Raw genomic sequence first — 13,942 nt, 5'->3', positions numbered from 1 at the left:
TTTGGACATCCTGTTTGGGTACCTGATTTTTTTTTTTGTTTGTGTGTTTGTAGGGCGGTGTACGGACTGTCACTGAACGTGCAGAAGAGCGTGAGCGGGCACCGTAGGCCACACAGCAGAGAGGCCCCGGTGCCGATGCGGGGAGCCCAGCTGGCTGAGACTCTGCACTGAAGTCTCGGATCGGGCCGTCCCAGCGAGCGACCGCAGACTCTCGGCCCGGTTCGCGGCGCGCTGCCGTCGGAGCACAGCGCCCGGAGGATGCCGGCTGCTTAAGCTCGCCCTCGGACAAGATGGAAGAGGCAGAACTGGAATGCCCGGACTCCGCCTCAGAGAAACGCTATTTCCCCGAGTCCCTGGATTCCAGCGATGGGGAAGAGGAGGGGATTTTGGCTTGTGAGGATTTGGAACTCAACCCTTTCGACGGATTGCCATATTCATCCCGTTATTACAAACTTCTAAAAGAGAGGGAAGATCTTCCAATATGGAAAGAAAAATACTCCTTTATGGAGAATCTGCTTCAGAATCAAATTGTGATCGTTTCAGGAGATGCTAAGTGTGGCAAGAGCTCTCAGGTGAGTAGCCGTTGGGAAACACCATTTGCTTGTTGCTTGAGGCGTTGTACTTTTTCCTTACTTAAATCCAATGTCGGAGCATAGCGTTCCGTTTTAATAATCTTATCTAAACCAAAAAAACAAAAGAGAGTGTTAACAATTCAAGCACAACAGTTAAATTACCTGGTTTTATTTATTAGCCGCTGATGACAGTTAATTACACCCATGTGGATATCGTGTTTAGTGTACCAGTACATTTTTTCTAGACTAGTAGATAAAAACGCATTCAAATTATTTCATGGCTCATATTCCATTTGAAAAGATGCGATAGGTGTTATTTGCCTGCCACAGATTTGGGGACTAGTTGTCATGTTTATGTGCCCAGCAATCTGACAGTGGAGGTGTTTGGTCATGCGTGCTTCTTGGCAAAGCTGGGTAAATTACAGAAATTCAACAGCACAGAAAATTTTGATTTTCCAGACTATAAGAAATAAGTGAGTGGGCAAATATCATCCTGGCCCAAGGTCCTACACTTTGGGGTCCAGTATGGAGGATAGAATGAGGGTCGATAGTTAATGAAAACATATGGTCCAGGCTGTTCTGACACCTGAACTTCTAGATTTGATTTTAGTAGTATCTATATTTTGCTTTTAAATTCCAACGCAAGCAGTATTTTGATTACAAAATTCATGTATGAATTCTTGGGATGTAAGAATTAGAATAGACCATAAAGATACTCTGACAGAACGCCTTCATTTCCCAGATGATGAAACTGGCCCAGAGGGATTTGATAATTTGTCTTACGTCACACAACTTCCTGAGCTGCCAGTACAAGAATACTTTCTATTCTGCATTGCCACTTTTCAGGTTGTTTGTTACCTCTGAGGCTTACTTGTTCTAGCTTGAAGAGAGGAGAGATGGACAATAGGTGGTTTTTCTTTAACTTAGAGCTGCCCATGTGGAGTGTTTGCTATGAATTGTAATTGTTGCAGTGAGTTACTGTTACAACTAATGCTTTTGGTTTCTCAGCAAGAAGCTACCGTTGAAAACTGAATGGGTATAGCATTCCTTCCTTTCTGTGGACAAACAGCAAGTTAAAACATTATTTGAAATTGTTACTTTGCAATAATTTAGACTTAGGAAAAGTTGCAAAAGTAGGACAAAGATTTTCCATATGTTTTCCAACCAACTTTCTTTTATTTTATTTATTTATTTATTTATTTATTTATTTGACAGAGAGAGATCACAAGTAGGTAGAGAGGCAGGCAGAGAGAGAGAGAGGGAAGCAGGCTCCCCGCTGAGCAGAGAGCCCCATGTGGGACTCGATCCCAGGACCCTGAGATCATGACCTGAGCCGAAGGCAGCGGCTTAACCCACTGAGCCACCCAGGCGCCCCCCAACCAACTTTCTTAAACGTTAATATTTTGCATGTGCTTTATTGTTCTCTCTTTCCACGCAAAGACATACAGACGTGCACAGTGTTTATCGTGAACCCTTTAAAAGTTAATGATACAATGCCCTTTGCCTCCAAATACTTCAAATATTTACTAAAAACAGGGCACAGCCACACTGTAATTATCAAAGTCAGGAATGTAGAATTGACATTTCCTGATTACCTAATGTACAGACATTCAATTTGATCCCTTTCCCACTAATGTCCTTTATAATACAAGTATTTTTCTGGTCTAGAACCCAATCCAAATTACATTGTGTGTAATTGCCACTTCTCTTTCCTCACCTCTCATCTGAAACAGCTGCTGTTTTTTTCTCGTCCTTCATGACCTTGACACTTCGGAAGAGTACTGCTAGGTGTTTGTACGACATCCCTCGGTTTGACCCTGTCTGACGTTTCCTTAGGATTAGATTCCAGTTAACGCATTTGTGGCAGGAAGACCGCGCAGGTGCTGTGGTGTCCTCCTCCGTGCCACCTGTCAGGAGGCCTAGTAAGATTTCTGCCCTGATGTTAATTATATTTGATAACTTGGTAAGGTTCTCATACCCGCTGCCTACTTGAAGAAATAAGACACTGTTTTTCTCAGAGGCTGTGTGTCCCTTCCCCATACTCTACCCTCTTTCCTCCACAGAGTAACTTGTATTAATCATTTCTTGCTTTTCTTTATAGCTTTACCATGTGTTTTGGTTAAAAACGCTGTTATTTTAGTTAGCCAGTTTTTCACTATTAAACGAACATATTGTGTTCTTCTGAGACCAGCTTGTCTTGCACAGGTGTTACTGACAGTCAGACATAATAGTGACGCTCTAACTTGGGGCTCACCTGGGGGCCTTCCAAAACCCACTTGCTGCCCCCCAACTACCTGCCTCAGTTTTTAATCCAATAGGTGTGGAGAGGAGGGCTCGCCAGGGTTACAGACCCACGGGTGGTGCTGATTGTGGTGGTCTGGAAACCATGGATGAGCCTGATGCTTTGCAGCTGGGCTTCCTTTGTTTTTCCTTTTTATGGCGTCCCATTGTGTGAATATAGTTTATATATCCGTTCGCTTGGGGATGGGCCCTGGGGTTGCTTCCAGGGTTTGGCTATTCCAACAGTGCTGTGATGAGCATTTTGGGTTGTCGTTTCTTTTTTTTAAGTGGGCTCCATGCTCAGCCTTGGGCCCAAAGCCAGGCTCGAGCTCACAACCCTGAGATCAAGATCCGAGCTGAAATTAAGACTCGGATGCTTAACCAACAGAGCTGCCCCGGTGCCCCATGATGAGCACTTTTGTATAAGTCTCCTGTTGAATCTTTTCAAGAGTTTTTAAACAATGGAATAAAAAAAAAAAAAGTGTTTCACTTTTAAAAACATACAAAAAGATACGGGGAGGTACTTGGAGACTGTAAAGTGTGCTTCTCAACATGCGTTTGCCTACTAGTTTTAGCATCCTTAGATCATTCTTTGACATGATTACGCTGGGGGTAACCAAACTGGTGATTTTCCTAATTCTGACGTTCCTTTTACATTTAATATTTGGAATTCTTCTAAAAAACCAAACTTCCTCTTTGTTATTTACCTGTTCGTTTATTTCAATGTGGGCTCATGCATTCTTTCTTTATTCTATGGATTATAATCCATTACTAAGCCCATTTGTTTTGTTGCTCAAATTGTCCCTGATGTGGCCTGTGGGCACCCGTTCAGGATGATTCCGTGTCCCTCCGACGTGTCCCGCGGTTCCTGAGCTCGTCTTTGCTCTTTCCCCGTAAGACCTTAGAGGCTCTACCTGTGTCTCTGTTCCAGTCTTAGAAACAGCCATTTTTCTCAAGGAGCCCTGGTTCCTTTTAGTGGAGAATTGTACTTAGAAACCAAAATGGGGACACGAAGTGGCATTGCCATTGGCTTGTCATTGCTTCCAGGCCTTGTCAGTTAACATAGCAGGGAAGTAAATATTGGGGGGAGGGGGTACAGCTACCCCCACCAGCCACCCCTAACTCTGCTTCTCTGTCTCTGGCTTCTTCTGTTTCTCTTTCTTATGTATTTCTCTCTCTCTCTCTCTCTCTCTTTTTCTCTCTGTATATATATATATATGTTTGTTTGTTTTTATTTTTCTGTCTATATCTTAAAAACCACAAATTCATGCTGATGCCTCTGGTTCCAGTTCCACACCACAGGTTTCATTCTTTGTGGCCATTTCCCATGTGTAACTCCCTTCTCTAACTGTGGGAAACCTGCCACTCATTATTCGCAGTGGCTTGACTTGTTCAGTCTTAGAATACATGCTCATCATGTAGTTTCAGAATTGCTAACCCACGCTTTTGGTTAAAAAAAAAAAATAACGTGTTCCCTGAGTTTTCTTTTAGAACTTGTGATCTTTTAGGGCAAGAATTATCATACATTTATAATATTTTATAACTGGCACTGCTTTCTCCTGTCATCTTTGACTTCTCAACCATTTTCACAAATAATGCTTGTTTTCTGTTAGTTGGGAAGTCAGTGTGTATCAACAGGGTGGCAGAAATCAAAATAGTCCTCAAGTGATGGGAAAATGGGCCAGTTCTAAACTGATTTAAATATTGGGAGTGTTAGTTGTTTTCTCAATTCTGGAAACAACCTGGTTATTTTTTACAGAGCTTCCAGGACTGTCTTGTTCCTCAGAGTTCAAGCCTTTCAAACAAAAGTTCATCTTTAGACCCAAGCCTTCTAAAGAGGACCACAGACATTTCATAGGATCCTAAAAATTTAATCTCTCTTGGGTCCAGCTGGCATTTTGCGCCTGCCCTGGGGAAAATAGGACAACCTTTCATATATTTATAGAGGCTTTTCCTATGGCCTTTTTGGGGGGCAGCTTTATTAAAAAAAAAAAAAAAGCCTGAAAGAGAATGAAATATTTTTAGAGCTGTCTGTTTTATTTGCTTCTCCTTCTCTAGCTTTTGTCTGGAAATTTCCCAGGAGACAGGTGGGTTAGGGAGGTGGCTAAGTGCACTGCACTTGAGATCGCACCTAAAGTAAGAAGCTGTACAGTTTAGAACATCTGCACCCTGTTAACTGAGTAAAGTGCCGACCATGTTTCCTGCTGCTAGATTCTACCTTATTCACTTCGTGTCAATACATACAAATTAAGATAGCCAGGGCCATGGGGCATGAAATTCAGAAGGGGCCCCACTCCTCCGTAATGTAGCCTGACCTAGGACTTCACCTGGGGTGGCCTCAGGAGCGTGCTCAGGCACAGGCACTTTGCAGGGTGTTTTTGTGGGGAGTCAGACTTTTGGGTGAATTGGGTCTTGAAAGTTCCTTTCAACCTTTGGATTCCGTGATTCTGGCACTGGAATAGGAGTGAGAGTCCAGAGCCTCGGCACGGTCTGCAGCCCCCGTGGTTCTAGAAAGCAGAAGAGGAACCAGGCTGGCACGGACAGAGGAGTGATGGAAAACGAGGGCTGGGGGACTTTGGGACTCGGATGTTCTAACAGGCGTAGCCTCGTGTCTCATGGATGACTTTGTCTCGCTTCGCTTGTGCCACCTGTCCACTCACTGAGCTGAGACCGTCGGTGGCGGCGGTGCACGGACAGGGAGTTCTACACGGATGTAACTCACGTGGCTGTCCTCTGGCCCCAGGGGCAGCCGAGGGCTCACACACGGACCCCGCCACCACGGCTGCTCTCCCGGATCGGGGCCCCCCGAGAGCCCCGGGCCCCTGCGCTCTCAGGCCCAGCCCCCGGCCTCTGGGCCTGTTGCCCGGAGAATGGAGCACCTTTGAATTTGTACAACGTGTAGAACTCTAGCCCCTAATTAAAGTTGATGAAGCCTTGATATAGATCAGATTCTGGTTCCTCAGAGGACTTCTCTTACCGCCTCTCATGCCGCAGGTGGGCCAGCGTCCTGGTGATCCGCTGTCCGGCAGCAGATAAGAGCCGGGGCCACACGGTCTCGCTGTGCACTCTCACACTGATTGCCTTGCACACCCCGGAGGCAGCCGAGCTGGGCTTTGGGACAGCAGAGTAGCGTGCTGCAGGCTTTAACACACTTGGCACTACACACAGTCCAGGAAATGGCATTTAAAAAATGGGTTGAGGGAGGGGCGCCTGGGTGGCTCAGTCAGTTAAGTGTCTGCCTTTGGCCCAGGTCATGACCTCAGGGTCTTGGGATCGAGCTCCCGTCAGACTCGCTGCTCAGCGAAGAGCCGCTTCTCCCCCTCCTTCTGCCTGGCCCCCCACTCATGCTCACTCGTTCACTCTCTCAAATAAATAAATCATTTTTTAAAAAAAAGAAAAAAAAAGGGTTGAAAGAGTTTGAAGCAATTGTAAGGTGAGTTCCAAGTGAAAATATTTGCAGTTGTGATTTCTAGGAGGGAGAGTTTCTAGACCAAACGTACAAATTCAGGGTTGTCTGTTGCCTAGACTCCCAGATAAATATGTAAGTAGGCTTATTTTTCTCCTGTGTCAAAAGAGCAGTTTCTCCTCTTCCCTAAGCAGCCCGAGGTGACCTCTGAAAATGGTTCACTGTCCGCTTGACCCAGAAAACCCTACGAAATCGTGCAAATCAAGAGGTTCAAATCTTTGCTTTCACTTGAAGAACACACATGAAGCTGCCCAGGCCGTCAAGGGTATGCAGATCTGATAAGCCACCAGGTATCTGAAGGACATCACTTTGCAGGAGCGGTGGTCCTTGCAGAGGTGGGAGTTGGTCGGTGTGCCCAGGCCAGACAGTGAGGCTGTGCACAGGGTCAGGGCCCCAGAAGAGTGTTGAATTTTTTACTGCATGTGCTTAAAAATGCAGAGTCATGCTGAACATAAGGGTTGAAATGTCAGTTCTCTGGTTGTTGAGCACATTCAGGCAAACAGAGCCCCCCTGAGATGCAGGGCTCATGGTCGTGTCAACCCACAGATGAGCTCCCCCTGCCACACTGAGCGATCCTGCCCAAAGACGACTGGACTGTCCCTAAACCAGAAGAGGAGGTTGCACAGAAGAAAAAGCTATCCCTGAGGAAACTGAAGAAACAAAAACTTATGGCCTGGGAGTAAATTCTACTGAGAATCAATGGAAAAAAAAAATAAAATAAGCTGTTTCCTATTTTGGTCACCAGATTGTAAAACTTTCGCTAAGTTTTGTTTTGTTTTAAGTTTTTTTTTTTTTTTTTTTGACACAGAGCACAAGCAGAGGGAGCAGGAGAGGAAGAAGCAGCCTCCCTGCTGAGCAGGGAGCCTAATGCAGGGCTCTATCCCAGGACCCCGGGATCATGACCTAAACCTAAGGCAGATGCTTAACCTACTGAGCCACCCAGGTGCCCTATTGCTAAGTTCTGAAGTGTTGTTTCAGGCACAAAATGGCTTAGAATTCAGTGTATCTCTCTGGGAAGAGTAAAGCCAAACGAATTAGAAAAAGTTGTAGGTATTTAAGCTCTCCAGGTTCTTGTAGTGCCAACTTATAATACGTTCTGGATGCCAGGGGGGCAGGGGACCATCTTCTAGGAGAAACTGTGGAGGGCAGAATGAATTCTCAAAAAGGCATTTAACTCTTTGGCGAGAGGCTAAGGTATATTGGGACAAAGAAAAAGCTGCTCCCAGAGGAGACTCAGAATCAGGGCACAAAAGGCCACGGTGTTTATGTTTGGCACCGAGAATGCGGGCGTGCCCTGTGACACTGTAATCCTGGTCCCTGGAAATGACCAAATGTCCACATTTCTAGAAGTTGCTGAATCATGCTTTTTCCAGCTGATACTTTGCGTTTGCTAGGGTATCACACTTGACAATGGGCCTGAGCTGGCTTCGAGTGATTCGGGAGGTGCATAAAGCCAGAGGAATTGTACTGAGCAGGACGGATGAGTTCGTATTTCCTTTCTCGTGGCGTGTGCGTTGCTCACTGCTGCTGTCCGTGTGTAGCTGTTTCCGCAGGGCGGTGCGTCCCGGCCAGCCAGAGCCGCGCTCAGCGGGCTCTCAGCGGGAATGAGCTGTGGCCTGTGCTCCGCTCGTCATTGGCTGTGTCAGCAGACATCCCCCCTTAAGCACCGCAGGCGCGTGGCCAGTCTTTCCCCGGTTACTTTAACAGATAGAATTTAGAAGAGCTCTTCCCACTTCTGAAGTAAATTTTTTTGCCTCGTAAGTGAAGTAATTTGCTCAGTTGGGGAAGGGGGCAAAAAAGGCCAATGAGGACTACTGGATTATTAGATTTATTGCACTGCCAGGCCTATATGATATTTATGCCGTTATAAATGCAGTGTAATAATCTAATCGTGCAGCATTTGTTTCTATGAGTAGATAGAAGAAAAGAAATGCAGGCCAAATCCCAATCAGTAGCTTGGGAACGTGGCCCGCAATTATTTGAATCCCGTAGCATTCCAGACTTCAAAAGCCAGCCGTCCTGGATCGCAGGACAAAGACTGTGCGGAATATTCTCCGGTGCTGTAGGCAAACTGGGTGCCCTGATTTCCGCAGCAGCTCTACGTCTGTAAAGCGGTGCGGTGCTCATCACGATGTTGTGTCCACACCGCTGTTAGGCTGGAAAGTGCGATTAGAAATGTTGGCGGCTGAGTCTCGAGACACCCGTTGCCACCTTCGTAGGAGGATGCTCAGAAGCGCCTGGGCACCTGCTGCGTGGCGGGCATCACACTGGATGCGCGGCCGGAGGGTTTGGACCGGTTCGGGCTGGGCTGCCTCTGGCAGTAGGACTTGGGCAAGGCACTCATGGAGAGTGTGGCCAACGTGCCTTCCAGAGATTTCCTTTCCAGAGATTTCCTCCGGCTCTGAAATCCCGTGACTCCTCTGCCCGCCTCCTCCCTCCCGCCTGCTTGTCAGCTGCTCTCAGGCTCGCTGCCCCTGGGCCTGCTCCCTGCACAGACCGGCCTGACACCTTCCTCACCGCCAGAGGCTTTCAAAGGTCGTCTCTCTCCCCTCCTAGCGCCTCACTCCCCACAAAAGCACCTTCTGCTGTTTAGCTTCATTCATTTAATTTTATTTTCCAATTTTCTATTCTTGATGGTGATACCGTGGCCCTGCTATTAGTTAGAAATCGTAGAATCTTTGTTTCTTCTTAGGCATCTTACTCTGCTAGTGAGGACTGCCCATGCTGCCTTTGCAGTTAATGTCCCTTGGTTTTATTACTTCTAAGTTCTGAGTCCAAGCTTTTCCCTTTTCTTCCTTTATTATTATGATATCCTTAACCTTCCATCCACCCAAGTATTTATTATCCCCATTATGTGTCAGGTCCTCTGTTGCATATTGGGGAAACTATGAACCATACACATCCAGCGTAAGGACTCCCCAGTCTAGTGGGGAGACAAAAATTCAAACAAATGGTTTAATTTAATTTAATGTATGTATTTTTATTTCATTTTATTTTTATTTATTCATTTGAGAGAGATGCAGAGATAGAGATGGAGAGAGAAAGCACAAGCAGGGGGAGAGGCAGAGGGAGGGGGAGAAGCAGACTCCCCACCGAGCTGGGAGCCCGACATGGGGCTCGATCCCAGGACCTGGAGATCATGACCTGAGCTGAAGGCAGAGGCGTCGCTTAACCATCTGAGCCACCCAGGCGCCCCTAATGTATTTATTTTTATTTGAGAATCAGAGTGTGAGAGAGAGCATGAGCAGGGTGGGCGGCAGAGGGAGAAGCAGACTCCCCACTGAGCAGGGAACCTGACTCGGGGCTTGATCCCAAGAGTCCGGGGTCATGACCTGAGCCAAAGGCAGATGCTTAACCTCCTGAGCCACCCAGGTGCCCCTCAAACAAACAGTTTTAATATGGTTTTCACAAGAATGATATTTAAAGTCTCAGCTAGACACCTAGAGAGTGGATCCTGATATGAAGGGAATCAGGTTAAAAAGGAAGGGTTTGGCAGGAATTTAAAAATTAGTTGCTAGGAAATGAGGGAGGCAGCAAATTTTATGTGAAAAAATACAGGATTGTATACTCTAATATTGTATATTATTAGATATATACAATATATATAATATATAGTATTAGAGTGTACTCTAATGTTAAATACTCAAAATATTTTTGAAAAGTATAAGGAATTTGTTCATCCATCAAATATTTATTGAGTAAAATTGCTTGAGATTATTTGGTGACTGAAATGGGTCTCTGGTCTCCCAGAGCTCCTAGTCTAACGCAGTGGGCAGACTCAATCCTAGGACGCTGGAATCATGACTTGAGCTGAAGGCAGGCACTTAATGACTGAGCTGCACAGACCAGCAGCTGCAGGAAGGGTGATTCGTGTATGGCCACGGGCTAGCGCCCTGTGGGATCGCAGTACGCCTTGTGGAGCAAATGTCCCAGGAGCTTAGACTTGAAGGGTGACTCATCCCCTCTACCCCTTTTACAGAAAAGAAACTGAAGCTTAGAGAATTTGTGATTTACAAATAACAAAGTAGTTGGGGCACGTGGCTGGCTCAGTTAGAAGAGCATGCAACTCTTGATCTCGGGGTGGTGAGTTCGAGCCCCACGTTGGGTGAAGAGATTACTAAACAAACGAATAAAAAGCGAACTAGTCGCAAGCCAGGCTCCTGGAGGTCTGGACTTTGGTCCCTGGAGTGCCTTGTCGTTTCCTGCTGTGCCCTGATTCCACATTTCCTGGGTGCGGTACCCTAAACCGTCATCTTTCACAGAACAAAGTGGGTGCGGAATAAATTAATGACTGATTAGTTTTCGACCTGTTAACAAGGCTGACACCTGTCTTAAGATGAAGGAACTACATTTGCACTATTAATCATTAGGGATTAGCATTCTATAGCAGTAATGTTTTGGAGTTATGATTTCTGGTTGTGTTTATTCTTCAAATTACAGTGAGGATTAAAATCTAAGAGTTCTATGATGGGTTTACTAAATAGCAAATCTCTAAATAATTAAACATGTTAAAACTTTTAAGTACCTTAGATCTATTTAAAAACCCTCTTGGGATGATTTATTTTAAAGACACATGTAACAGAGCATGGCTTACTGACACTGCCAGAACCTGGGGTTACGGCATACAGATGAAACAAGTCCTTTCCACTCCCCTCATTCTTGCACAAATAAACTTAACAAAGCCAATTGCTCTAAAGTACATTTTCAGTAAAAGGATTTTTTAATATAAATGATTCAACAGCAGCCTTGGAATTGACTCTTTCCAAATATGGATGGATTGGTTGACTAGCTCAGTGAGCCTATTTTACATTGTGTTTAGATGATGAATACCCATGTGTTTTAGCTTCTGTTACCAGGGAAGTAAGTAGGCTTATCCAGTTATTTTGTTACAATCATTTGGATTTAAATGTGCATGCTTTAATTTGGAGTCACTATGTTTCATTGAGAGGCTATTTAATATTTACATTGCTTAAAACATAGTAGTTGATACCAGAAGCCATATTTAGTTTTGGTTCTTACTTAAATTCAACTTAGTTAACATACAACGCAACCAGAAGCCATATTTTTGATGGCGCTTTCTTGTAACCAGGAAGAAAATAACAGTCTGTAAATAAATTAGTCTTTTCAGAAACACAGCTGAGGTTAAAAATATTTTTTAAATTTTGCTTTTATTTTTATCTGCATTTTTTTTTAATCTGGAGGAAGTTCAACTTTCACAGTCCCTGCTAACTCTTAAACTTTTTTTTTTAAGATTTTATTTATTTGTTTCTCACAGAGAAAGAGCACAAGATTGGGGGGAGGCAGGCAGAGGGAAAGTAGGCTCCTGCTGAGCAAGGAGCCAGATGCGGGACTCAATCCTAGGACGCTGGAATCATGACTTGAGCCGAAGGCAGACACTTAATGACTGAGCCACCCAGGTGTCCCCCTTAAACTTTTTAATAGGAATGACTCTGTGTGTAACACAGACTGTTGTGAGTTTCACTGAGCGAGAGATAGTGCAGCCCACTGGTGATATCACTGGTGGAGGAAAGATTTATCAGATGAACCCTTGTCTTTTGGTGGTTCTCTCCAAGGAAGCTGACCCTGTCTCATTCTTCCCCTGAAAGGTTCCTCAGTGGTGCGCCGAGTACTGCCTCTCCGTCCACTACCAGCACGGGGGCGTGGTGTGCACACAGGTGCACAAGCCCACGGCGGTGCAGCTCGCCCTGCGCGTGGCAGACGAGATGGATGTGAGCATCGGCCACGAAGTCGGCTACGTGATCCCCTTTGAAAACTGCTGCACCAGCGAAACCATCCTGAGGTGGGTTTGGGGGCTTGGGTCTGCTGTGCTTGAAGACGTTCAGCTTGTGTTCTGATCCCACAAGAGCGTATTCTGGTGTTCTACGTCTTACAATGTGTCCTAGTGACTGGTCGCTTCGTCACCAGCCAAATGTGCGCTGGTGGTTTTCCTACACTGGCATCACCAGGAGTTCCTTCTCTAAACTTTTTCCGTGTCTCCCCATAATCCTCACGGAAAAATGACGACTTGTTAGGTTGGGCCCAAAGGCCATCAAGTTTGTGCTTCTTGAGCTTCTCCTCATGATGGGTCCATACAAGTTATGTGTGCGGCTGCCAAGTTGATACATGCATGTGGTTCTCCTGTGCCCTGTGCCCTCTGCTTGGAATGCCGATGCCTCTTCTGGACATGGCTGATTCCTTCTAGGCGTGTAAGACCCCATGCAAGGCTCACCTACTCCAGGAAGGCTTCCCTCACCCTCCTGTGCTGTGCGTTAGAAATCACTCCACTGGGCCTCTTTAAAACTTGGCACCAACCTCCATCATGGCAGGTTCGATCAGTGTTTGTCTAACTCTGCTTTTCAGAGTCTTACAGGTTCCCAGGATCCTTCTCAATAACTACCACAGGTTGAGGGAAAAGGGCATCTTTTCTATCTCTGTTCTTAGCTTCACTGTGAGATGTCCTTTGCACAGAGGGTTCTAAGAGTTTAACATGCAGAGGCGAAGAGAAAAGAGAAACGTAATTTGAGAAAAGCAGTGCTCTGGGCCAGTGATTCTCAGGAAGTTTTATATCATAGCTCACCTAGGAAATGGAATTATCTAACAGCACCTCAAAGAAATGGTCAAAGCTGCTTGGCCATCCCAAGGACTTTAGCTGCCCCAGGCACTACCTGACCACTCACTCAAGGGTTGAGGAGACAAGTGTCTTGGGAACAGTATGTCTGCACATCTGTAATTCCTTTGTGTGACACACCACTGGGGAACCTCTGCTCTAGTGTAACATGGTTGGTATATATGGTGTGGTGTGATAAGGTGTGGTATGTGGTGTGATATGGTGTGGTATGGTGTGTGATGTGGTGTGGTGTGTATGGTGTGGTATGGGGTGATGTGGTGTGATGTGGTATGGTGTGGTATGGTATAGTATGGTGTGTGGTGTGGTGTGGTATGGTATGGTATGGTATGAGGTGGTGTGGTTTGGTGTGGTATGGTGTGGTGTGGTATGGTATGAGGTGGTGTGGTCTGGTGTGGTGTGGTGTATGGTGTGGTATGGGGCAGTGTGGTGTGTGGTGTGGTATGGGGTGGTGTGGTGTGGTGTGGTACAGGGTGGTAGGTGCTGTCTCTTGCATCCTCATATCCCCAGGATCTGACATGCTTGTTTCAGAGAACATTCAACAAATTTGCTAGTGGAAGGAAGGAGTAGTGCCCGCTCCAAGCTAGCTGGAGAGCTTAGAGCCTCTCGTGGTAAAGTCTGGAGACTTTTCCCATTCAGAAAGGCCATGTGACTCATGGGGTCTGTATTAAGCTGCTTTCCCTCAAATGTTTACCTTCAAAAATGGAAGACACAGGTCTTTGGGTTAGCGTTTAATCATAGGGAATCTTTCCATCAGCAACTATAGGACTTGAACTTCTTGAAGATATCTCACCTCCTGCTTTTATAGCCACAGTGTCCCTGAGTCATCAAATTAGTGTATATGCATAAACTCTATTATACAAATGATCTATGAGTGATACGGATGAACTAGGTAAGAACCTCCCTGTGAGAGTTGGAGAGGACAGGACATCTGACCCTTCATAGGAGTGAAGGATCCCAACGCTTGACAGATTCATTCTTTATCCTTTACATTTTGAA

The 13,942-nt window shown here is 45.6% G+C and overlaps 1 protein-coding gene across 2 annotated transcripts in view; it reads left to right on the top strand.

Moving 5' to 3' along the window:
- The window catches only part of DHX32 (DEAH-box helicase 32 (putative)), a 56,367-nt gene that overhangs the window by 19,490 nt on the left and 22,935 nt on the right, over positions 1-13,942 (top strand). For both annotated transcript variants that reach the window (XM_032313680.1, XM_032313679.1), the window contains exons 2-3: positions 54-572; positions 11,925-12,118. In XM_032313680.1, coding sequence (XP_032169571.1) covers positions 291-572; positions 11,925-12,118 — 476 coding nt within the window. In that variant the 5' untranslated portion in view covers positions 54-290. The remainder of the gene's footprint in view (positions 1-53; positions 573-11,924; positions 12,119-13,942) is intronic.

This window comes from Mustela erminea, chromosome 14, assembly GCF_009829155.1.
Source record: "Mustela erminea isolate mMusErm1 chromosome 14, mMusErm1.Pri, whole genome shotgun sequence".
Lineage (NCBI taxonomy): Eukaryota > Metazoa > Chordata > Mammalia > Carnivora > Mustelidae > Mustela > Mustela erminea.
Note: the sequence above shows the minus strand (reverse complement) of the source record. Positions and strands in the feature narration are given on the sequence as shown.